Below are 25,830 nucleotides of genomic sequence, written 5' to 3' on the forward strand. Positions count from 1 at the left end.
ACATAAATGAAAGAGACTTTTCTGAGGTGTTTCTTTTAATACCACATGATATATTGCAGAGAGTTAATTTTAAAATCAGGTTCAAGAACTTATACATTAATGGATTAAAATCTGATAAATTACTGGGCTGAAAAAAGTCCTCAGAGTGAAATAATTCATAAACTTGCTATTCTAGCAGGGCACCAGATGGAGTGGTACTAGCCCAGTATCAACATTTTTCTTAACAAACATTTGTGCATAACCCAAAGATTACAAAAATACTGATTACCAGTGAGGCCAATGCCTCACTATATATATATTGATATATTCTAGGATGGTTGGTGAGCTGGACCCAACAAACAAAATATATTTTTGTAAGATATTATGTATTAAAGAGCAAGGAACAAAAGGGCTCCATGTATAGACTGGAAGATTACATCCCAAGACTAGCAACTGTGAAAAGGATTTAGTGGTCACAGTGGCTAGGCAATTCTGCGTGATCTCCTATGGCAGAAAAGCTTATGAAACTGCCACATGTATGAACAGAGGAGGAAGACTGTTTTAATCCCACTCAGGCATTGGAGAGATTGACAAGGGAATACAGGTGAAAAATTGGAGTTTGCAGAAAACAGACGAAAAATATTTGAGGGCAGTAGAAAAATGACTTAGAGAAAGAGGCTTGGAGAACTCAGCATTTTACTTTATTAAAAAGCCTAAGTACTGATTTGACAGGAGCATGTAAGTGCCTTTGTAAAAAATAAATATTGGTAACTAAAGGGCTCTCTAATCTAGCAGAGAAGGGTAAAATGAGACCCAGCCACTCAAAACTGAAGCCAGATCCAAAGAGGAAATAAAGTACATGTTGTTAACAGGGAAGGTGATCTGCCATTGGAACAAGCCGGCAAAACACACAGTCAGCCCACTTGCGTCAGGCTTTCAGTTCAAAACTTCTTCCTTCCTCAAAAAGGTGTAGCAGTCAAACACAAGTTACTGAGCTCAATTTAGGAATAAGCTGGTGAAATCTGTGGCCAGGGCTACACAAGGTGTCAGAAGAAATGGTACCTTCTAACCTTAAATCTGTGACCCAGATTTCTCATCTCCCTTTTCTCTGACCAATAGATACTCAAATGTGGAGTAGCCATCATGCCATAATAATTATATTTCTGCAATATGCATTTTGTGGCTTTTATTCTTGCACTTCTTATTTTCCTTATGGTAAAGCTCTAAGCATTTTAGGAAGAGATTTTCTCAGCAGCAGGGAGAATCTGATTTAGATACTCGACAGGCATAAGAATGAAGGGGAAAAAAAGCATTTTAATACACTAGGTGGCTTTGAAAACCTCACCCTAAAATACATATATTATTAATGGGCAAGGAAAATGGACCAGTCATATAACTTATGCAAACTATGCTGTGAATTACTGTAAGAGCCAAAGGTCGTCCTTATTTCTAGCCTCTACCACCACCTATCTAAGTGCCTGACAATCCATAACATATTTATCGTCAAATCATCCATGCTAGGTAGAAAACTGCCACTAGTCAAGTTTTGACAAAGCAGAGCTGAGGCAGACAGAGCTCTGCACCTTGTACCACCATTGCACAGCAGAATCAGAAATGTTCACATTAGTGCTGCCTTCACTTGCTGCATTTACCTAGCCAAGGGCAGAGATGCTGGGTCGGAGCTGGAATTCTTAGCTGGAGTAGAGCACTTCACCAGCTGGCTAGGCTAAACTCGGTATTTTTGGAGCTAGTGCTAAGTCATTTCTCTGCAGTGTAACAAACAATGACTGTGCAGACTCGTCCCAAGAGGGACTCAGCCATGGACAAACAGGTTAGAGTGGATACAGACTTGGGAGATCTGAGTTTACTTAGCTACTGCAGAATCCTTCTGCCTTTGTTTGTAGCTTCATGTCTTCTTGTCAGACTCTTAGTCAACACTTCTGTTTGCCATTAATTGTATGCCAAAATGTGTCTAACAATCTGCTTAATTATTGTTCCTCAGAAATTCACACCCATGGCCACTGCGCCCACCAAACAATTTCAAGCTCTGGATCACAAGCAGCATAAACTCAGCTGTTCAGAGCATTATCCTCATGAAATTTTTGGCAAACTCTTTGCAGTGTGAGGAGGCAGCAGCAGCGAAGATACTCAGACCATTGCTTGCTTTTGGCATGACAGTAAAAAAGATAAATTGAAATTATCCTAGAATTTGTTCAGTCAAATGCATGGCTTTATCCACGGGTTGACAAAATAATTCTGGGTTATAAATTCAAATTATTCAGGAACAATAGGATACAATTTAAATCTCACAAACTTTACAATGTAAGAAAAAAGGAAAATCCTTTCTTTACACATTTAAAAGTACAAAGACTACAAATTCAAAAAATCCTCATGTCTTGGGTTTTGGAGTTTTTTAATTTTGTCCAACTTCTATTGGGTTCTTCTTCTCATGGCTGGCCATGTTTGGTGTTCACCTAGCCCAATCCATTTTGCCTCCATGGTGTTTTCCTGCACAACACAGATCTTATATGAAACTCTAACAGATGTTCTAGGATACCCATACTCCTGTTCTGCACTGCCACATGAAGCAAATTGTTGCCTATCCGGCAAAATTCAAGCTAGCTTTTTGTGTATATACAAGTTAATACAGTAATCACATAAAGTTTATTATATAAAATGAACGTGGTCAATGGAAGATCATATAATCCTCTGTTTAAAGCACTGAACTAGAACTTGGCAGAATTCCAGCATTTTGGGCCAGCCACACAATCACTCTCTGCTTGACTGTCCATGTCTAAGCAAAGATTGTGCTTATCCTCTCTTATCCTTTGTCCAACTCCTTTGGTTTAGACTGAGAACTCTTTGCGGTGTAGTATTAAGGACAATAGGACACTCTCTCAGTTGAGGCCTGAAGATTTTTGAACAGTAAAAATATTTCAGAGTATTTCCTGCTTTTAGATAGATGGCTTTGTTTTAGTTTCTCAGAAGAGGGGCAGAAAGGACCTGTGTTTGGATCAGAAATGCCCGCAAACTCTGAACTTCTGGGACAGCATGCGTTGGTTCAAGCAGTTCTTACTTTAAACTGCAGTTTAGCAGGCGGCACCTGCCTCTGAAGGAGCTCTGTGATATTACACCTGAACAGACTGCAGTGTGCTAGCGGATTCAATTTGCACGTTCGAGCGAATTATACAAAGATGAATTCTAACTGCAAATAAGCATTGAAGCCCACGTGGCCGAATGCCAGCGGCTCACTGCTGAGTACCTAGACTAAGCCAACCTGTCCAGCCTCACACCCCACTGCAAGATGTTACCCCTGGCTTGCCACCACTCTGCTCCTTGACGTGTCACAAATTGTGTCCTCTCCAGCAGTGAAATCAACTTTAAATTTCATGCAGAGCAAGTCTAATAACTTGGACAGGGGGCCTTTGAAATGGCTTGCTCGGTGGTGCTTATACACTTGTGGTGGCAGAGCTAAACTGCTGCAAATTTACAAGCTCAAGCTGGTGTCAGATGCTCCCTGTGTGGATTTCACATGATGCAAATGAATTTATCCATAGCATCATTGTAGCAAAGCAAAACTTACCTCTGTTTTCCCTTTACTTTGACAGGACCTCCTGGTGTCTTCATCTGAACCCCATGCTGTTGCCTGAGAAACCAAAATGCACAAGTCACATGACAATGTCACCAACCACCATGTCTGGAGAGTCCCAAAACAAGAGCAAGTATCTCCAGCCAATTTACACAGCCCAATTTAAAAGCAGCGTTGTGACGGTAAACATGTATCTCGCTCCCACTGTGCTCACAGTGCACACAAATGATAAATAGATGAGAAGTCCAGAGGCAGAAGCAACTGGAATGTTAACAGAGGACAGACTTTAATTTACATGTACATACAACTTCTGATCATCATTCAGCTGGAAGGTCCAACACATAACCCCACACACCGAGCCATCACCTTCTTTTCGAAGAGGACAGTGCTGTATAAAACCACCAGCTTTCATCACCAAAATGAAAACCTTCCCTACAGCAAAGTCCAGTAGTTCTGCACAAATCTGCTGGCCTCCTTAAATTTACCCACAAGATTATCACTTTCTAAGTAATCCTGCAGTGAAGTGAGCTGGATAAAACAACAACTGGGAGCTGACAGGCAAAACCTGGAGAGACGGGAAGCAGGGAGAAAGGTTGGATGGTGATTTGTGATGCCAGAAAAGTGGGGTCAGATCCTGAGGCAGAGTAAAACGCATTAGGGCTGAGAACACTATTGACTGGGGGCTGAGAGCACGTGGGATCCCCAGTTGGCTCTGACTGGCTGCTTCAGAGCAAAGAGGCCCCTTCCTTTGCAAGAAAAGTCAAGACCAGCAAGGCTGGATTAGAGAGAACTTTTATATTTAAAATATTCAGCAACATACCTAACCATTCAGTGCCCTCTGCAATTTTCCTCCCTTCAGCACTTTTTTAAAATAGTCCTAACAAATTCAAGCAGGTATTGTTAGCTGGAGGTGAAAATACATATAAACATCCATACTATACATAATACATCATTCTGAGTACAAAAAAATAGCTCTGTTTTACACAGGGAAGGACCAGGCTCGCAAAGTTCAGATACAGATCCAAAGCTCCCCTAAAAGAGCCAGGGTTTCTTTTTTTTCCCCAGTCCATTACCAACGCAGGAAATGGCTTCAAAGTTCGGTCCGGATCTGAACTCTTCTTGAACCTTCTCACTGCAGCCAATACATTTTTTTAAATTCTGGGCTTCTATAGAAATTGTCCCCTTGACACATGCTAAATCTTGCCTTTTACAGCGGAAAGATGAGAGACCAATAAGAAGAGGGGAAGAATTTTCCCACCCCCAGCTCAGGTCCACGAAGACACTCACTCAGAAGCACAAGAAATACCACCACCCAGGAAATGCATTTATACACAACATTTGGGGAAGGGGTATTTCTACCTCATTCAAAAAAACCAAAAAAGGTATCTTCTCCACTAGCTGAGCATTCAGTTCAATTTGGCTGGAAGTAGGAGTTTATGAGCACAGGCGAAGATTTGTTGGGAGAAGCGAAGAGCACAGATCTTTCCCCGGGAGTCACTTGGGAAATACCTCCCATGTACTGCAGTCCAATCCAGGCTGAAGCCAAAAGCTTGTGCCTCAGAAGTGTTTTTGTGAGAGCTGGGATAAGTCCTTGCTGGAAAGGGTCATTTAGCCATATCCTGAGAGGGGATATGTCACTGGATGAGAGAGCTCACCTCGATAAGCCATCACAGGAGAGCAAGGAGTTTTGACTGGTGACTCCCAGGAGCCCTTGACATGTGCAAAACAACTGCAGAGCAGCATTTTGATCCCCAGTCCCAAACCTAGCCCATATTCGCCTAACCACAGTATCCTTGCACCTTGGATCAATTTGTGACAACCTTAATAGAAAAAAAAAAAAAAATCCAGAAAAGAGACAGCTTATTAGGTGGCTCTTCTTCCCATTTCAAAAACAGAGACAGCACTCTCTATTATACAGCCAAGTTTAACTTAGCAGTGCTTGACAGGACAAAATGAAAACAAAAATCATTGGTTACTTCAGCAGTCGATGCTGCTTCTCTGCAAATACTCTGGGTCTTCTGGGATTGCAGCAACGCAACAAAGAATTTGGCCTCCTCAGGGACACCTAGCTCTTCCTGTCAGACACCTGCACCGCAGAGCTGAGGCATGTTGTAAACATAGCTCATGTCAGAGCACTGGTCCCCTCCAGCTATGTTCTCGGTGCCTAAATATTTTCTTTTATGAGGCAACACTGCCCTTCAGCTTTCTGAAGCAGTACCTTGATGAGTCTACTGATAACAGAAGTTCTTGGTGACGGCCCAAATTATAGGAACATGTTGTTTGTGACTGCACCATTAGTCAGGGTGCACTTCATTAGAGCTAAGAGGATAATTAAGCAATATGGCAATCCAGAGTATGTTTTACAAGTCCCACATGTCTTTGGTGGGACAGGGAGGAGCTAGTTTTAGGGCTGAATAACTCCAATGACCTCTAGTGACTCAAAGAAAATATTCATGACCCTGCAAAGCAGAACATCTTGTCAATAATAAAAACATAATTGCAAAGCCAAGGAGCTAATGTGTGTTTAAATAATCGCACTGCAAGGTATGAACATGCACCAGTCAGCTGACCTACAGCCTAGACAAGTCCTTCTGCTGGGCACCCAGGAGCCAGCACACATCTGTGCTCATGGCCTTTGGGTTGGGCCCGGTAAGAGGTCCCGGGCAGGCTCAGACCTCTGAGCTTGGGGCTTTCACATGAGCTTTCCAGCATTGTTGGGTTTCTTCACTTGACTGATCAGCTGTCTTTTCAGATCACAGTTTCCCACTCTTGTCATCTCTGTTGTCTTGGGCTTCTCTGTGCAAACTCCTTGTGTAATGCTGCTGCTCTGCTTCCTGCATCTCACTGGTATGTCCAACCCAAGACCCTCCTTCCCAGATGAAATGTTATTCCTCTGCCTTAGATTCATTTTGCCCCATAATCAAACTACATCCTGGACATTTGACAGAGAAATCTTCAGAAAGATCTCTCTCTTCTGGAGTACATCTGTGTGTACCCATTTGTTTTGCAGTGAGGCAGAGACCTACTTAACACTTGTGTAACACTACAGCACTGTAAGGGATGCTTTGTACTTTTGCCTCCTTACCTGATCATAACACTTCTTAATAGCCAGCTTCTTGCACACTGACTTAGGTGCCTCCCCTCCCTTTCCTCATCTCCCTCAATAAACCTAATTAATACTATTCCTTTTTATTGCTGAAAGCTGCCTCTGCATGCCTGGATGAGGTACAAACAGAATCCACCAGAAGTTCTCTGTCACTCAGTTGGGTCATCATCCTGAATTTATGATTTATTTTCTCAGTTGCCTGAGAGATTATCGATGGGCCGAGGCCAATTGTATGAGGTTCAACAAGGCCAAGTGCCGGGTCCTGCACTTGGGTCACAACAACCCCATGCAGCGCTACAGGCTTGGGGAAGAGTGGCTGGAAAGCTGTCTGGCAGAAAAAGACCTGGGGATGCTGGTTGACAGCCACCTGAGTAGGAGCCAGCAGTGTGCCCAGGTGGCCAAGAAGGCCAACAGCATTCTGGCCTGTAACAGAAATAGTGTGGCCAGCAGGAGCAGGGAGGTGGTTGTTCCCCTGTACTCGGCACTGGTGAGGCCGCACCTCGAGTACTGTGTTCAGTTTTGGGCCCCTCACTACAGGAAAGACATTGGGGTGCTGGAGCGTGTCCAGAGAAGGGCAACCAGGTTGGTGAGGGGCCTGGAGCACAAGTCTTATGAGGAGCAGCTGAGGGAGCTGGGGCTGTTTAGTCTAGAGAAGAGGAGGCTGAGGGGAGACCTTATCGCTCTCTACAACTACCTGAAAGGGGGTTGTAGTGAGGTGGGTGTTGGTCTCTTCTGTCAGGTGGCTGGAGATAGGACGAGAAGAAATGGCCTCAAGTTGCGGTAGGGGAGGTTTAGATTGGTTATTAGGAAAAATTTCTTTACTGAAAGGGTTGTCAGGTATTGGAACAGGCTGCCCAGGGAAGTGGTTGAGTCACCATCCCTGGAGGTATTCAAAAAGCACGTAGATAAGGCACTTCAGAACATGGTTTAGTGGGCATGGTTGATGGTTGGACTTGATGATCTTGAAGGTCTTTTCCAACCTAAATGATTCTATGATTCTATGATTTAAGTTTCCCAGCTCCAGAAAACACATCTGGGATTATTTTTGTACCTCCTGCTACATGTCAGTCAAAAGCAGTAGAGTAGACACTACTGGACCCATGCGGCAATAAAACAACTTTCATGGCATGGGTCATGGAAAACAGTCTGGATGAAGTTGTGACAAACCTGGGAGCACGGCTACATACAAACACAGGACAGTATGTACTTTCTCCTAGCTGCTCCCCTACTTGCCATGTGCTTAAGCAACCAAGCAAACACTTTTTTAGGCTGTCAGGACATCAGCAATTCCTCCCCTTACAGCCTTACCAAGAGCACTCCAGCTCCTCATGCTGTCTCCTTACAAGCTCTCCAGCATCTCTTTCCTCCTGCATTTCCAGAGGAAATGCAGTTTCTAACAGTGTTCCCAACCACTTTGAAGACCTCCTCTACAACCACACGGCCCATGTGCAGAATGGAGGAAGACCAGATTCATATGCCATACAAATGAAACAACCAGCTCAGGGCTGCAGCTGCTGTGTAGGACAAGAGCCATGCAAACCATGAGCAGGACTGCCCAGCCATCTGTGCAGATAGGCACGAGAGTACTAGCAACTTTTTCTATGAACTGAAAATGCAATTAAAAGTGCCTTCCATTCAGCCTATTTACATGGACACCTGGTTCTTCACATCTCTATTTCTGTCCTTGAGTTCTATGCAGGCAGATTTTCTCAATTAAAAAAGAGGGGGGAGGTTGTGTGTTATCTCTGCATCTTCAGGAAGTCACATGAAGCAGAACACTCACAGGAGAAGCAGTCATGTGTACAACCACGTGTACCTGGTGCAACACTGCCCAACTAGAAATTAACAGAAATGGGCCACAATGGCTAAGCTCTCTGCAGATCTGAATATTCAAATGTCACACTCGGACACAGAAAGAAAGAGTTAATGTCTCCTCTAATAAATTATGAGCATCACGGTTTGCTCCCAGTTCAGACTGCAGACCAACAGTGCTCTAGAAATTCTAGCTCATCATGTGCTGTCAAATCAGTTACTCAGCACGCACTGTTGAGAGAAGCTTTCTAGATAGATTTATTTAATTACCTGCACATCCCAGTGTTGGCATCCAAAGTACCTGCCTGTCACTAGCAAGTCCTGTTATCAATAGTTATGTGCATCCTTAAATGCTGATGTGAAAATTTCTTTGACTTCTATGGACCAGCTTTTACATTCAGGCCAGCAATTCATAATTACTTCAAACATCACGTATGAATTTAATAGATTAAGCATACACTAATCCCTGCACTATACTTGCACAACAGAGGTTGTAGGTTTTTGTGCAAAACCAGAACATTGCTTTAAAACTGGAAAGTGAAGACTGGAAGAGAATAGGCTACATGCATATTTATCGGGTAAATTAAACCCGTTCTTAATTTCTAAAGTCTTTTATTACAAACCTATCCATCTGTTACCAACCTCACTTCCACTAAGTAAGTACTCCGTGCAAGCTACTGGCAGCCTTGCATGCCTGCAGACAGACCCAGAATCATGTTGTTCTCTCCTATCGGGGGAAAAAGTGTAATACAAAAATGTACATTGTGTATGTTTGGAAGGAGACAAAAAACCCCAAGTACAGGCTTACTGCAAAAAAACCCCAGGGACTGATTCTGTGACATGCCCAGCAGCATTTCCTAAAAGGTACTGAGTTCCTCAGATTCCTGCTAATGTCAGCAGAAGCAGCACCTTGTGTCCCAGGCTCAGGTCTGCAGGGATTGCTAGTGGCAGGAGCTTCCATTTCCATCAACCCTCCACAGTGCCCACAGGAGACTTCTCTATCTGCCCATGGGGTATGAGGTGATTTTGTTCTCCGCTTGTGCCATGCAGGGCACCCCGAGCAGAGTCTGCCAGTCACATCACCCTGTGCTGAGTTATGCAGGAGGAAGGAGGGCAGGAGGTGGTGTGATATGACAGTTATTGTGCACTAGAGACCCGAGCTGGCAGACTCATTTCTTTCCCTGTGTATTTATTTACATCTTTCTTTCCAGTAACTGTACAAGGCACTAGTATGTTCAGAGAAATGTACCTCTGGAAAAAAAAAAAAGACTTGCTTTGAAGGCAGCTTCGTGGATTCCTTATACTGGCCCAAAATCTCTGCATTTCTTATTTACATTTACAAATTTTTTTTGGATCAGCTCATTTCACAGCAAGGTATGGAAACTTTTCTCCAAGTCTGGGGAGAGAGGAACACGGAGGGACCATGTTTCTGCACTGCATTTAATATCTGCCAACTTTAATGGAAATAAAGCACATATTTACATACCCTATTGGACCAGTTTAGCTTAACCACATGCTTAAGGACTTTGCTAAATTGGGGTGCAGACCAAGTCCTTCACACAGTGGCTGCTCAGAGGCCAATTCATTCCCTTACAAGATGTCAGCCTCAATCTTTTAATTCATACTGATGAACAGATTTCAGACCTCTGAAGTATCACCCATAGATTCTTGCTGATAATGACAAATCCATTTCATAAGTTTATTTCTATGTTCCTATATACCTTGCAGTCTCTACACAAGATAGCACCAGTGTAAATCTACCCTTCCCTGGTTAAATTCTACAGCATTTAAAAGCAATTGGTTAGTCCTGGGTCTTAGAGCACTTAGAAGAAAAAAAATCTTTGAAAGACAGTTCTATAGGCTGGATCCAGAAAATCCATGAAAAGGTTCTTGTTTAACTTTGGTTTCTATGATGTGTACTGTAAAAACATTTCTACAACACTTTAGCTATTTCTTCCCTATTTAATCCTCCAGGACTTCTCCATAAAGACTTACTGCCTTAGTCTAAAAGTAGAAAGTTAACTTCCCCTTCTTAAGCATTGGCTTTTGTCTCTCGAGGACAAGGCACATTTACAGTGCTCTATAAATAATAACTTACTGAAATTTAACTTCTTAATAATAAAGCACAGTAGCTTAATACCCTAGAGGCCATTTCTGAAGTTCCAACACTGGTAATTTATTAAAACTGTGATAAACATGTCTGATAAACAGATAACTAATACCAAAAGAACATAATGCCAAGCTTCAACAAATGGTTCTGCTACATACTGCAGTATACAAATTACAGATCACTGCTGGTACAGTGACAGGTATGAGGAATGATCACAGGATTCAGTCAATTCATTGCAGGGAAAGGAGGGGGCTTGGATGAAGGCAATTGCATTGTGTTTTATCAAATTATTAATTGATTTCCCTTAAGTGATCTCAGATCCTTCGGGATGTGGTAAAACTCAAGCTGTATGTTTCATTTAAACTAAGTACCCATAGTGCCTATCAACAGACTGGCCCAGTAGCACAGCTCTTCTGGGGTGGCTGGACACTTAGTAGATGGAGGTTGGCAAACATGCAAAAAAAAATCCATCAGTGGGTTCCAGTTCCCATAACCTTAATCTCTGAATCAGACCTTCTGTCTATAAACAAAAGCCAGCCACTTACTATACCGGGACTGATTTTGGCCTGGCATTTATTGGCTGCTGAACACAATCACTCACTCTGTTCACATCAGAGCAGAAGTGGAAGCTACATACTAGCACAGTAAGGAAGGAATCATTCATCAGAAAGAAGGACTTTCTCATTTTAAGAATGGATCTTTGACTTGGGTCCAAATAATACCATCTTCATATATGTATATTTCTCCATCTCACAGGCTCATCACATCCTTACAAAGAGACATCCGATAGTCTGAGGGAAGTTCCTCCACCCTGGCTCACCTCTTGTACAAAAATTACAGAAACGGTGTACATCTGCACCCAAGAGACAGGGAGGAGCGTTTCCAGGAGGACTGACTACGCTCTCCTTATTGGTTTCATTCTTAAGCCTCACTGACTTAGAGCAGAGTCTGTCCTCCCACCTTATGTTTTCAGACTGTATGCACACCCGGATGGAGCATCGCTGTAACACCTGGCAGAACAGGGCCTCAGCCTCCAGGTATGGGAGCTCTACTTTTCTTTGATCAAGTAATCCCAGCCCAATGATCTACTGTACATCAGTTGAGTCATGGTAACCCACTCTGTTCATGGTGTTCTCTTATCTCAGGTGCAAGGTAAAATGCTTCACGGTTCTCCTCCTGCACAGAGCACATTCCAGTAAGACAGCTCTGCAGCAAGCAGTAAGTAGGTAAGCTCCTCTGTTGTGTGTCTGTTCCTACAGGAACAACCTGGTTTCAACTGCAAATGTTAGTTTTTGAGGGAAAGTTTTCAGCTGCTTTGAGTTCTTCTTGGATGATCAATGCTACTGATTTTCTCTCTTTCACAGCTTCAAAATCCCTTGTTATTTACTTGTATTATAGGAGCACATAGAGGCATGAACTGAGATTGTGACCCCATATTTCTAGGCAATATACAAACATGCTGTGGGAGAGAATTTCTGTCTGAGAGCACTTACAAGCTAAACAGACAACACAGACACATGGGAGGAAAGGAAAACCAGAAGAACAGAGAGGTCAACTGACTAGGAAAAGCCACCGAGTATGTCAGAAGCAGAGATGAGCACTGAACTTTGCTCTCTTGAGGACTAAAAACTTTCTTGTCTAGCACAAAATGAGTTCTTAGACAGCATTTTTTTTCTGTTATCACAAAATGCATCCACTGAATCGGTGGTGCGGAGAGGGAGCGAGTTTAAAGATTAGAACAATGGGCAAGATGCCGCACATCCCGACCTCTTCTTTCTGACATCCTGAGGCAAGGCCACAGTCTCATGTACAAAAACAAATTTGAGTTTTGGTGCCTTCAACTTCCATTTGTCCTGCAGGAGATTCCATTAAATAACATAAGGTCTGTAAATCAGACACTCCCCTCTCTCTGCAGTGTCAGGTAGGAATTTGCAACTCCAGACCATGCATTTCCTTATCTGAAAGGAGCATTGTATGAGGCTTAACAGATCACAGTTTCTACAGTGTACCCAAATGGAAATCACTGTACAAGTACATGGTTTTATTATTAAAGACGATTGTCTAAAACTTTAGTAAAGAACATTTGATACCAAGTACTAAAACTAAAATGGTGTTTTCTAAGATAAACAATAAAGATTGTCACATCCAGGTTACAACCTGTACTGTTTTCAGCTGTTTGGGAATTTTAGTGTACAGTGGACAGCTTACAATGGAGCAGCCAGCTCAACCTTGAGGAGGTACTGCCAAATTAAAATTCATATTTGAAGCAAACAGATTGACTTGCCAGTGCTTTAAGCATACTTTCAGTAACCCTGGTGTAAAACGTCTATAATTTGATGCTGAATTCCACACAGAGGAGAATTTGAGCTTTTTTTACATAATGGAACTTCCTTTGTCATCCAAATTTGCAGTTTTCGTAGCACCTATGAGCGTCCATCATAGCCCAGGACTCCCTGTGCAAGCCTGTGTAGGTATAGACTTGCCAAAATGTATTATAAGCAAAGCGTAATAATATATGAGGCATCAGGTAGCAGTGGACAGTGGAGCACAGAGAGACAATGGAGCATAACCACACAACAGGGGAAGGTCACGGCTCACCAGCCGCATAACTCATTGTGAGGTTTTTGTAACCAGAAGAGTTTTAGCATATCAAGGATGGGATTCTTCTGAGACACAAAGGGGACACATGGGAGAAAGCAAGAGGAGAAGGCGCATTAACCAAAGGGGAGAGAGTTGCTGGCTTCATGGGCTGATTCAAAGTGGGGTGAGCCTCTTACGGGAAGTGATAAGCAGGTCTGTGAAAGACCCTTAAAATTAATACAAGCACTAATGCAATGCAACAAGGATACGCCCAAAGAGAGGAGAATCAGTGGAAGGGTGCAAAGATACTGGTGGTCCAGCAACACGAGAAGCTATGGATGTGATGCTATACCTGAACAGAAGGGCTTGCGGAAGCCAGGAATGATGCCCAGATTACAGGTTTTAGCAACAGACCGCATTGCAGCGCTGTCTGTAAGGGTAAAGAAAGAAGGAGTACACACTCTGCTGTGGCTATATGCTGAGCTTAGACAGCTACATATTTATGCAGCAGTGTTAGATGAACATGCCAACATGACACTTTGGAAGAAAGATACAGCTCTGAAGAAGAGAGATAAAGATGGCACTGGATTTCTGTTTCCACTATCTAGTGTTTGCATTTTTATCATTCTATGTAAAGAAAAATGTCAGTCTGTGACAACAATTTCATTTTGCTGATGATCAACTTCATTTTGCTTGAAAGTGCTTAACACTGCAATGATTTAGTTGCAAGTACTATATGGGAATGCTTATCTTTTTTTGACAACAACTTAATCCTTTGGATATTTCTATTACTTTTAAGCATGCAAAAGCATGGACAGGGCCAAATGCAAATTGATAGTCTTAGTTAACTGGGACATATGGCATGCTAGTGAAAAAAGACCTTAAAGCTCTCACCTGTAGCCAGTTTAGAATGAATGACAACATCCAGAACTGGAGAACAGCACAGGGGATGTTAGGGATGGATGACTTACAGTGTTTCCTATTACTAAAGATCAAAAGCATACAGAAACTGAGACAAGACTTTTAGCATACTGGGTAATTAGCAGCCACAGTGGAATTTGGTTTCTTACCATGTCACATTCAGTTTATAGCTTATGACAACAAACGTTTACTAAATGTACTGGAGATTACAGAGACATAAGATTATATGATAAATCAATAAAATAACTAAATAAAGAGGTTAAAATACACTGAGTCAAAAACAATTAAAGAAGAATTCCACTGCAGTCAAGCACAGGTCAGGAATATAAGTACAGCCAATGCACATGCAGGTGCAGTTGACACTGGCCAGGTGGGCACCACACAGCACTATTTCCCACACCACCAGCACTGTTTATTCTGTAAAGAACAGGTTTTGTTGTGGGTTTTTTTTTCCTTCAGTTGCTACAAACAAGGTACAACAAGCTATTTCTAAGAAGCGAGCCAACAAATGGAGTCACAGCCATGGTCGCCCTTGATAAAGTGGAGGCAATTCTTCCTTCGAGGCTCCTCTACCGCCAAAAGATGTCCATCTCCACCCCTTTATGTTCTTTGGCAGAGTCGCCATTCAGAACTAAATCCCTCCTTCCTCTTTGTGGGCTCCACTGATGGATGTGACAAGACTTCCAAGCAGCCTCCTCTTACTGTTTTGCACAATGATCTCTGGAGTAGGAGGTTCAAAAACCCTTCCAAGGGACCAGCCCATATTCAGTACAAAATCAATTTACCATGGCTATAGACTCCTTTGTATTTCTGCATCAAGCAAGGCGATTTTATTCTCTTTCATTTTTCTGCTCTGGGTTTCCTTGCCATTGTGCCTCTTTGAAGCTCACTGCTATGTAGAGATGTTAAGGGTTCTCCACTATATGTTTTTCTGTGTTCCCTCCCCCGCTGCTTCTGAGGCAGACTGGACAAATCCTGCACAGTCAACTGAGTGCATTTTTGTGCACCCACATTAAGAGTTCTGCTATGAAAAGCCATCTTCCCATATATGCTTCAAATCGAAAATGTAATCACTGAAGCACATGTGAAACCTCTGTGTATTATCAGCTTTCTAAAGTGGGGAAGTCTTGCATTCTTTATTCCTCTCCAGGTTACATCATTAAATATACTTGTTCAGCATTTATTTGTTTGCTTTGAGAAGGAGCTAAAATAAGTTTGAGGAAATGCCCAATTTGGATCTGATTCTCCCAACAATTAGGCTGAGATTCAGGAATCAAAATCAGCACATCCTGGAGCATTAAAGAGACTAATGAAGAACTCAAGATAACATTTTCACTGTTCTGTGCCTCCTGTTTTTCTTTAGGGAAATCACATCTCTTGCGTTGGCGGGGGGCAATAGTCTTTCAGATGACAAACACTGCAATATATTCTCATTAAAATTGTGTAAGAGGTTGAACATGGTTTGAGTCCTGTCTTGGCTTGAAAAAAGGGGGCAGTGTGCAATTAAACAAATAAATGTGCATGTGATTCAATTTATCCTATCAACATTCTTTTTCTGGTTGTGCACTTAAGCTTGGTGTAGTACAACCAAAATGGAAAAAAGGCACTGGAAATCTTTAATTCAGTGAAAGATGCATTATTGAGACCAAATGAAAGCTTTGAGATTAATTAGCCAAGGCCAGTTTCATGCAAGCCAGAGAGATTGGGAAAGTTTTGCAAGGCAGGCTGAAAACAGAGATCCTGCCTGAGCCTGCCTGTACCACAGGAACTTAAGTGAAACCAGACTCTCCCTCCTGCTCTTCCTGATTTTAAAGTAATAGTTTTTGAGCTTCAAGAATATGGGCAAAAAATTCTAAATCCTCAGCTAAAAAAGATTCTTTGTACTTTCCCTATTCAGTTCCGCAGATGTATGTCTGTATTTCTTTTGCATAACTAGAGAAAGGATCCAGACTCCTGTTCCTAGACACCAGGATTTTGACATGTACTGTGGAAGCACCTGGAATACTCAGCTGCACTCTGCTAGGCATTTCTGCTTAAAATTAAATGGCAATTCTTGCCCCAGTGAGCATGAATCCTAGGGTGAAGGTGAAAGACAATGTGTGCCTGCAAAAAACAGGCAGAAAGAGCAAGAGGGAGCAGTGAGATGTCTGATATTTGCAATCAGGGAGTACACGTGGTGCACAGGCAAGTGTGGTACAAGCTTCCAGGAAAGTTTTTGGCAACACACCTAGATTTTGACCTTTAGACTCTCCGGCTTCTATGGGGTTTGGTGCTTAGCATCACAAACTGTCAGAAAATGTCATTTCTGATAAATCACTAATAACCAAGAACAAGTAGGACCTTTCAGATCTTACCAGGCTGGGCTGGAAGAGGAAGTCAGTGATGAAAAGTCCCCCATGTTTCATAAAACAGATTTCGTGGTTGGTTTTTTTTTTTTATTGTTCTATAGCTACATTGTGCATTACATATCTGCTTTCCTCTGCCAGGTGCCTAACGCTCTTAATAAGCTAATTACAGCCTTCTGCTTATTTCATGTCAAGCTTAACTCCCCAGTCTGAGCCTAGCCTGCAGTTCTGGCATGTTTTTTCCTTAATCTAAGGCCATCTGTGCTCCATCAGCAAGGAACACTTAAATACAGAGAAAGTGAAGAACCAACAGTGTTGAATTCCCCATACTCTGCCCCAAACTCCTCTCCCCAGCATTTCCAATTAAGTGTAAAGCCAACATCCATCCAGTCCTAAATATGCTGGAAGACTCTGAGCAGGCTACAGTTATCTACAGATGCAGCAACACTTTCCAGTGGTCAGTGGGGAAATGACAAGCCAGAAAGGACTTGAATCTCTCCATTTCTTTACATCAAAAGCTTCACATTTCAAATACCATCACATCACCAGCAACACGGGCAGCGGTTGAGTTCAGCACTTGCTCAATGTACATCAAATACTTGTCTCAGAGAAGCACAAGGAGTCAGTTTGAGAAAGAAGCGATGGGGTTGATTTTTCAAGAACCCCAAAATATTTCTCAAGTCTTTTGTTTATTGCTGCAAAATGGAAGTGCACAACGGTTTAAATCAAAACTGGACTGCAACGCTAGGGAAGGTGGCTCTCTGACCCTCTCCTGTCCCACCATCAAAAATTCAAGTGTTTCTAAGCCCTAGTGTTCCCCTGCCGCCCAGCCCAGCTGGACGCAGTCCCTGCCTGCTGCCACTGCAAGTGGCCAGAGCCCCACCGCTGTGCGTAGCATCGATCCACCTAACTTCCTCCTAAGGCTGGGAAACAGATGCCTTCAGACTCCCTGCTTGGACTGTCACAGTTTGCCTTGCTTCTGCCTCCTCTTTTCAAACACCAGACGTCAGCACCTGATGCCGTAGTGAGCTCTGCCAAGTTTCATCTCAACAAGGAATTTATTTGCTCCTTCTCCTGCAAAGATGACTCTGATGCAGTGCCTTTTATTCCTTCCTCCCAGCTCCTCTGGTCTGTTCTCCAGTCTGCACTCTCCTGCCAACCCAGGATTTATTTTCCAATTTCCTTCAGTTTGAGTCCTGCCCTTACATTCCCCCTGCCACCTGGCTCTTCCCTCACCTCCCCTCCAGCACGTTTGCATTTGACCTTTACCAAGGTCAAAGATTCCACAAATGAGTTTTGAGAATATGCCTTGTAATTAAGATGAGGGAATACAAAACGATTCTCCAACAGGATTAATGCAGCATACTTCTTTGTGCTTCTTCTAACTCCTTTTTGGTGGTTTTCAATGCTTTCACATTTATCTTGTATTGAAAAGAAAAAAATCTTTTTCTTTTTTCTGCCTTGTTCTTAAATCCTCAGTAACTGATCTCACAGCAAAAGCTACTAAATTTGTAACAATTATATTAGCCACATACATTTTTTCTCCTGTCACTGTGTTTACCACTATTATATTTATGAACCATTGATCACTCCTTTCTGCCCCATGCATCAAAATCCTCTCCTCTTAGGCAACTGCAGTTTGTCTCTTAATACTCCCAGGCTAACTTAAGAACTTTTTTGTCATTCTTAATAAAGCTTAAATCACTTCTCTTTGAGCAACCCTGCAGCCTATTCAAATGGCTGCAGCCCTGTTATTTCTTTTTCTTTACTTATATGGAATTAAAACACTCTCTTTCAAAACTCTCAAAACCACACTTTGTCTCCCGTCTGAAGTGATTAATTAATAATTAAAATAATGTATGGAATTTGATCCACATTCCTGACACAAAAGTGTTTCTGATGAAAACATGTCTTTATTCACCCTCCCCCCAAATTCTTTCCAAGCTGTTCTCTTAAAAAAAAAAAAAAATTACAGAATTATTTATACTTTAAGTATTTTTATCTGAAGGGATACATCTTTTTTGCATTTTTCCCCTACCAGACCCCAACTACTCTATTTTTACATTAAAAGGTTTTCATTTAAAAAGTTTAGAAAAAAGTAGTGAAAAATGGGTCCATTTTAAGCATGTGGAAAGGCTGAAGTTGCATACCTAGTTATGTTAGTTAAGTTACCTAGAAAGCAGAGGTGAAGATAACAACTGCTTAATATTACACAGGCTATGAATCAGAATGTAACAACCTTGCAGACTCATGATTGAGGCAAATTCCCTATATTTACAAGTGTATATCATCATGTATAATATTTAGGTCTTAAACAGAAAGCCATATATTTCAAAGCACTTCGAAAAGACAAGTATCATTATCTCAGCTTCACGTGTGGAGAAAGGAAAGCTCAGGCTGGAGATGGCTGGAAACTACCTTACCTCCCCACAGCTGTCTAAAGGTGAGGTAGCCAGTCCATGCTGTCCAAACTCTCCTTATAGAGAATGGAGAGAAATATGCGATTTTTCTGCATAGTTTCTTCCACTGACTCCCCACGCTTGGTCTCCTGAATCTCAGAATAGCTGAGTCTCTACTCAGTCATGTTACTGATAAAAATCTATGGGATAGATATAACCACGGTGTGGTAACTTCTAGATGAAAGAAGCATTTCAGTGACAGTAGAATACCTGTAAGATCATTGTTCCTATTGACTGTTCAAGCTGTGGTAGCACCCAGCAACTCATTAATACCCCACAGCCACATCCCTCACCCTCCTCCAGCAGTACAACCCATCCTTCCTCTCCCATTAGCAGGCAACTCACAGCAGCTGCTGCCTGATGTTGCTTAGCCGGAGGTTTGCTGCTCCTCCTGCAGCCCCGAAGAAAGGCTTCTGAGCCTGAAAACTTGCCATCTTCCTCCAGTTAAGGTGGCTGGAGATGCCATAGGCATAGTCAAGTTTGTGCTTGTTTATTCGTCTGTCCTCTTAGCACATGGGTTGTACTTTCCTTGAGCTCAGCCTGGGGAAGGCAGGTGAAACCTTGGAGGCCAAAGCTCTTTGAGGATCTCGAAGGATTCAGGGAAGCTGCACCTGCCGTGCTGAGACAGGATCGATGTCCTGTGGGACTGATGAGCAAACTGTTCCCGTCTCTGCTCCCCAGCTCTGGGTCTCTGGAAACAGCTGTGCAGGCCATGTTAGTGACTCTGCTGTGTAGCTCCAGGCTCCAATAATCCCCTCGTATTAGTCATTCAGAACTGTTGCATTTAAAAGAAGCTGTAAAACACATATCAGCTGAACTGTTACTAACAGAGAAAAGTAGGATTATTTATCTAGGGAAAAAACGCACGCACTGACATGAAATGTATTTACTATAAAATATTTCTTTTCTTTCTTTCTAAGAGCTCAATAGTTGGGTTTAAAGGAAACATATGAGGTCATTCAAGGGCCCTTTTAGAGGTGCAAATCAATAAATGGTGGGGGGTTTTTTAATGCTCTCATTATAAATGACTGGATGCTATCAGGGTCAAACTTAAATCTGTGCAGAGAGCCAGTGCAAGGGACGTGACTCATTTAGATCTCTCTTAAGCTCTGTTCTGAGAATAAAATGTAGATATTTCTCTGTATTCTCAGTCTTAAAAAAACCCAGACTGCTGCGTTTTTGCAGTAATTGGCCCAGATACTCCATTGTTGATCTTGTAAGATGCAGTGCTTTGTGTTTTCAAGGACTTCTCTTACTTCTGACTTCCCAGCATGTGCAGCTCAGCTCCGATGCCAGGGATGGGTCCCAGGTAGAAAGAACACTTCACTGAGCTCACAGCCCTGAGAAGCGGCAAACGGCAGCGGGGTGCCAGGACCTCTCCCCAGGCTCCATCAGTTGGCAGCTCACCACCTCCACAAACCCAGGCTTGCTGAACGGGGGAGAGACTGCAGGAGGTATCACCTCCTCTCCAGGAGAGCATGACGCAGGAGCTGACTGCGTGAACCCTGCGCTCAGCGTGTGAAACTCAATAGGTCGCTGTAGCCACATCGACTGCTGTTAGAGAAGGTGCTGCATTAAACCCGTCCTGCGTTAGAGCCTTCACTAATGATTGCATCAGAGCGCCCTAATTGGGACAGGAGCAACTAGGAAACGCTTTCTGTGCCTTGTGGTAAGCCAGCATTTGCAGGTAAATAATAAACCTCTCCCATGTCTGAAAATATCCCACATCCCTAAAGTAATAATAACAAAAAAGCAGCATATATTTATATAAATTTCAGTTTATATAAATGTCAGTTTAGATAAGGTGTATCCTACAACAAGAGGCTGATTTGCCTCTCAGGAACATCCGCAGAGCTGGATTTGTTGACAGCAGCCGCAGATGAATGCACGTGTCAGGGCAGGGGACAGCCAGGGCGTAAGTACATGCAGATCCCCGAGAGCCTCCTGGCGCTGATGGAGTGGGAAGGAGCCCACAGAGAAAAAGGGCTAAATAGGCAAACCAAAATACATTTTGCAAAGGTACAGAAGCAACATTGGTGACAAGAAATGAGAAGTCCAAGGGATTTTTTTTTTTATTATTGTCATTTTTTTCCCTCCCCTTTCTAAAGGATGTTTAATGGTCCTGACTGTAAGTTGCAAGGAATAAGAACATTAGTCTTCATTCCCTACACAAAAAATGCCTGACAGGGTTTTATCAAATAAAGAGCCCAATATGCTACTGTTATCTGTAAGTGACTTCAGCAGCTAATTAAATTCAGTTTCTGAATCCTGCTCATAATGTTTGCTGACAAAGACCAAAACCCCTGTAGTAATTTTGGCTTTTAGGTGAGGTGAGACAGGGAAGGAGGGAATGACAACTAACAAATTACCTGGGAAAGCGGGCTGGCAATCCATGGCTGACAGTCATCGCACAAACCTCACTTCAGCCTCAGCCTGTGAGCGTAACAGGGTAGTTCCCCTCCAGATGTAAAGCAGCTCTGTGGCCTTCACTGACTCCAAGGAGGCTGCCCTGCTCTAATGCCAAGTCTGAATCCAAACAGGTATAGCTTCTGAACTTCCTATACATGCTATACAACCTTATGTATATGATCCTTCTGTATGGGTACATACATATGTATACATAAAAATATATATAAGAACTTCCTATACCATGCCTAAATACTCACTTTAGAGGGCAATTACACTGATCACAACTACACAGTGCACTCTGAACCAGTTTAGCAAATCTATGAATGCACATATTGAAATGTATTCTCACTCGGTAGAGCATGCAGCATGTTCTTAACTCGGACAATTCTCTAAGGAAAACAGGCATTTATTTAAAGCTAAACCTGGGCTTAAAAGCTTTGCTGGCTATAAATGGACTCCTGAGTTGGGTTCTCTCAGACAGAGGGGATGTTGTGTTCAGAAATCACTCGATGCTACAGAGTGTGAGAAGAGATCTGCTTTCTCTGCTCTCTGAATTTCAGCTGATGAGTAACATCAGTGCAAGGCTGGTTCCCAACAGCATATGCTGGAGCCTATTAAAGAGTACAGTTCCCTGCAGCGAGGAGCTGGAGAAGTGTGTCCTTGGAGGATGAAGAGTGGCCTTCAGACATGGTCACCTCCAGTCTGACATGCCTTGTTTTCTTCCCCCATTTCCCACTCCAGGTAGAAATTTCTCCCCTCGATAAATCCTGGGAAGGGAGACCTGCACCTGAAAGCTGCAATCTAGCTCCTGATCAGTCATTTTAAGGAAGGGTGTATTCAGGGAGTACATTTTATTTGGGAACCTGAAACCATAAGAATAAAAAGCTGAATTTGCCAGAAAGTTTGTTCAGCCAATATATGCTTTATTATGGAATAGCTTTAAACCTCTAGGCTGAGAGTGAGAGGTTTTAGGTGCAGCTTTGGAAGGTGATTTATGAATAGATTTATATGTTAATCTGTTAATAAAAAATGTAGCGTACTGATAAAATATGTGACAATCACAACTCAGCTATGAGCCACATATTAAAGACTGCATCTGCTCTAGTAGAGGTTTTGATTATGTTTTTAAATGAGCGAACTGCATTGGCCTAAAAATAAAGAAATAAATGTTTTATCTAGAAATATGTGCCATATAATTCAAAGATGTATCTGGGAATCTGCAAGAAACAAATAATAAACTGCTTTTAAGAAAATTACTTCTGGCAAGTTAAGCTTATTCCTGAACATTTCAAACTGGAGTTCCTGTCAGGCAGCTCAGTGGTACATAAAGATAGGCACAGTATTCTCACTCTTTCCCAAAATTACTTCCCAAACTGGATTTTAAATTGGATGATAATCTTGACACTCCAACTAGACTGAAGAAATAAGTATCTTTAGCAAAGCTGGGCCAGCTTCTAAGCACCCATGGGTTTGCGCTGCATATCAATGCCTAGTTTTTTCGTGATTTCTGAAAGGATATTTTGAAAAATGAGAACAGCTCTGTCTCAAGGACATTTCTGCAAGTAAATCTGAAATACAATACTTTTACCTCTTTTTATTGACAAAACTCACAGCACTTTATAAAGGAGTGCTATATCCCTATTTCACATGCAAGCAAACACCAGGCAGATAAATGGGGCAGATTAACCTTCCTTTAGGTGCCCACAGGCAGAGCCAGCAGTATGAATTTGGGCCTCCAAGCCCCATCTGGTGCCTATCCAGCATCTCTTGGGGATGTAAGACTGATCTTACAAAACTATTTGTAAGTTTTCTGATGAGCACCAGGGTTTTGTGAACATATTCTGAATCCTTAAAATTTCCCAGTGAAGTATTTTCACCAGGAAAGATTACTTGAGTGACAATTTGTGCTGTAAACTATATTACTCGCGGCTCCCCATTGGTTTTGTTTATCATTTTATTCAACTATAGAGAGAAAAATGAAGTTAAACTCTGCCACCTCTCCTCACACTTTCCTACACTTGCAGAGCATGTTTCTCATCAGCACACATAAACATGGCACTACTGAGCCCTAAATAAGTAGAAAATAATGCATTTAATGCTCGGTTTGATTCAAAGTGCAAAATATGAAACCTGTTCCATTTGTTGCTATGTGACATATTGAGGACTGATAGGCAAGTTTTATTATTATTAACTATACTTTGTTGATATGTACTGTTGATTTACCAGTGATTATGCCACAGAGCTAAAGATCCCTCCAGGGACTAGCAAGGAGGGAAGTGTGCCTTCAGGAGCAGGCTGTGCAGTTTCAGAGCTTCATCTCTGTAGGAAGGATGTTTCTGCTTCTTAGATTAAGGGAAGAAAAAACTGGAGTAAAACCCTCCTTACCGGAAATGCACTGGCTATGTAGCTGTAGCTCATCTGCTATAGCACCATACGGAAATGTTTTGTCCGTATTTCAGGTTTGAAAAAATGCCCATTTCAAAGCCCCATGATATCAGCAGAAAGAAATTGATTTCAATAAGCTTCAGATCAATCCTTAAGAGCTGATGCTGCCTAAGCATGTTGTTGACTTTAAGCTTGGGTTTAAGTCTTATGCCTCCAGTGGGACTGAGAAGTTCATCAAGTTTTGCCCTAGTGACTGGGTAACATTCTCCAAAGTGCCCACATGAATGTAGGTGCTCTTATTTATAAATTTGGAGCAAAATTTCAAAAGTACATAAAGTCATGTGTTTTGTAGCATTTTCATGTTTTGCAGTGGGGTAATTGTAGGTCTGTAATTGGAGATCTAGATTCTGGCAGCCCAGTGGTACTGGACAGGGTGTAACTCCACAGGCAATCCTACCAAATTCAGCATCAGACTACTGGGGAACTAACATGCTCTGTCTCTGAACTTAGTCCTCACTTAATTTTTTTGTCCTCAGGAAAAAAATATTAGATCATTAATTAAAGCATATTTTAATCTCAAAATTTTTGTGTCTTTCTTAACAGATGAAATAACTTAAGTCTTCCAAAAAGTTTTCCAATAGGTGCACCCATTCATTCTTTCATATACTGTTAAAATACAGTTTACTTTTAAGAAAGGGAACACATACAGACTCTTGAAGTATTTTAAATACTATTAACCTGTTATAACTGGTCAGCATAAAAACTTCACAGGGCTGGTTAGAAACTTTTTCACAAGAGATCTTCCATTAAAACAAATAATTGAAATCAAAACATTTTATGAAATTCTAACAGTTTCTATTAAACTTATCAGATAAGAGTCCAGAAGGGAACCTTGGATCCGGCGGGAAATTTTTGGTCACAAAAGGAAAGGAAAGGAAAGGAAAGGAAAGGAAAGGAAAGGAAGGGAAGGGAAGGGAAGGGAAGGGAAGGGAAGGGAAGGGAAAGGAAAGGAAAGGAAAGGAAAGGAAAGAAAGGAAAGGAAAGGAAAGGAAAGGAAAGGAAAGGAAAGGAAAGGAAAGGAAAGGAAAGGAAAGGAAAGGAAGGAAAGGAAAGGAAAGGAAAGGAAAGGAAAGGAAAGGAAAGGAAAGGAAAGGAAAGGAAAGGAAAGGGAAAGGAAAGGAAAGGAAAGGAAAGGAAAAGGAAGGGAAAGGAAGGAAGGAAGGGAAAGGAAGGGAAAGGAAGGGAAAGGAAGGGAAAGGAAGGGAAAGGAAGGAAAGGAAAGGAAAGGAAAGGAAAGGAAAGGAAAGGAAAGGAAAGGAAAGGAAGGAAAGGAAAGGAAAGGAAAGGAAAGGAAAGGAAAGGAAAGGAAAGGAAAGGAAAGGAAAGGAAAAAATATGCCCCAGACAAACCAGGTCAATCGCTTCAGATGAGAGAAATGCACATTCAAATCCTCTCTCGATGCTTCAGAAAATACTTGACCCAGAATATTTGCATCCCAAGTAACCATGTGTCTACCTCCTTCTCTTTCAGATTTTACAAAGATGTCAAAAAGTCATGTTTTCATCTCAGTGCAACAAGGTTGGAAATCTTGGCATCTCAAAAAGGTTGGAAAAATAATTTCCCACTTAGTTCAATTGAGAACTCTAAGTTCCAGGTAAAATCAGGGTGAACAGGGGGTAGGCACTGCACTGGGATTTATGAAATGCCTGCCAAGTAGCCTGCTTTTAATGCACACCAGAGAATAGCATTCCTTGCTAAGAAGTCCTAATCAGCATTGTGCATTTTTAAAAATTTGCTCAAAGGCTTATGTTTTTAAAATGACCCTTCCGCCTACTCTATTAATTACAAACTCCAGTATAAAACTGACTTTTCTACAGCCTCACTGTGAAAGCTGAAGATTAGGAGCTAAAGTTGTTTCAGACCCATGCATAAATTAAACAGCGTATGCTCCAAGCACACATCATTTTAAAAATGTGTTCTATAAAATGTCTAATACTTAGACCTTACAATGCATACAAGAGGACCATTTAAAGATGGAGATGAAACATGTTCCAGGGATTTTGTTTAAAAGAGATGCTAAAAGATTTAGAGAACAGTATCCATTTTAAAACTGTGTTTCTTGACTGCTGCAAGAA

General features: G+C 41.9%; 1 protein-coding gene across 3 annotated transcripts in view; it reads right to left on the reverse strand.

Moving 5' to 3' along the window:
• Window positions 1-25,830, reverse strand: part of SEMA5B (semaphorin 5B) — a 283,502-nt gene that overhangs the window by 80,091 nt on the left and 177,581 nt on the right. For all 3 annotated transcript variants that reach the window (XM_052792870.1, XM_052792869.1, XM_052792871.1), the window contains one exon: window positions 3,563-3,625. In XM_052792870.1, coding sequence (XP_052648830.1) covers window positions 3,563-3,625 — 63 coding nt within the window. The remainder of the gene's footprint in view (window positions 1-3,562; window positions 3,626-25,830) is intronic.

This window comes from Harpia harpyja, chromosome 7 (assembly GCF_026419915.1).
Source record: "Harpia harpyja isolate bHarHar1 chromosome 7, bHarHar1 primary haplotype, whole genome shotgun sequence".
In the NCBI taxonomy this organism is placed as follows: Eukaryota; Metazoa; Chordata; class Aves; order Accipitriformes; family Accipitridae; genus Harpia; species Harpia harpyja.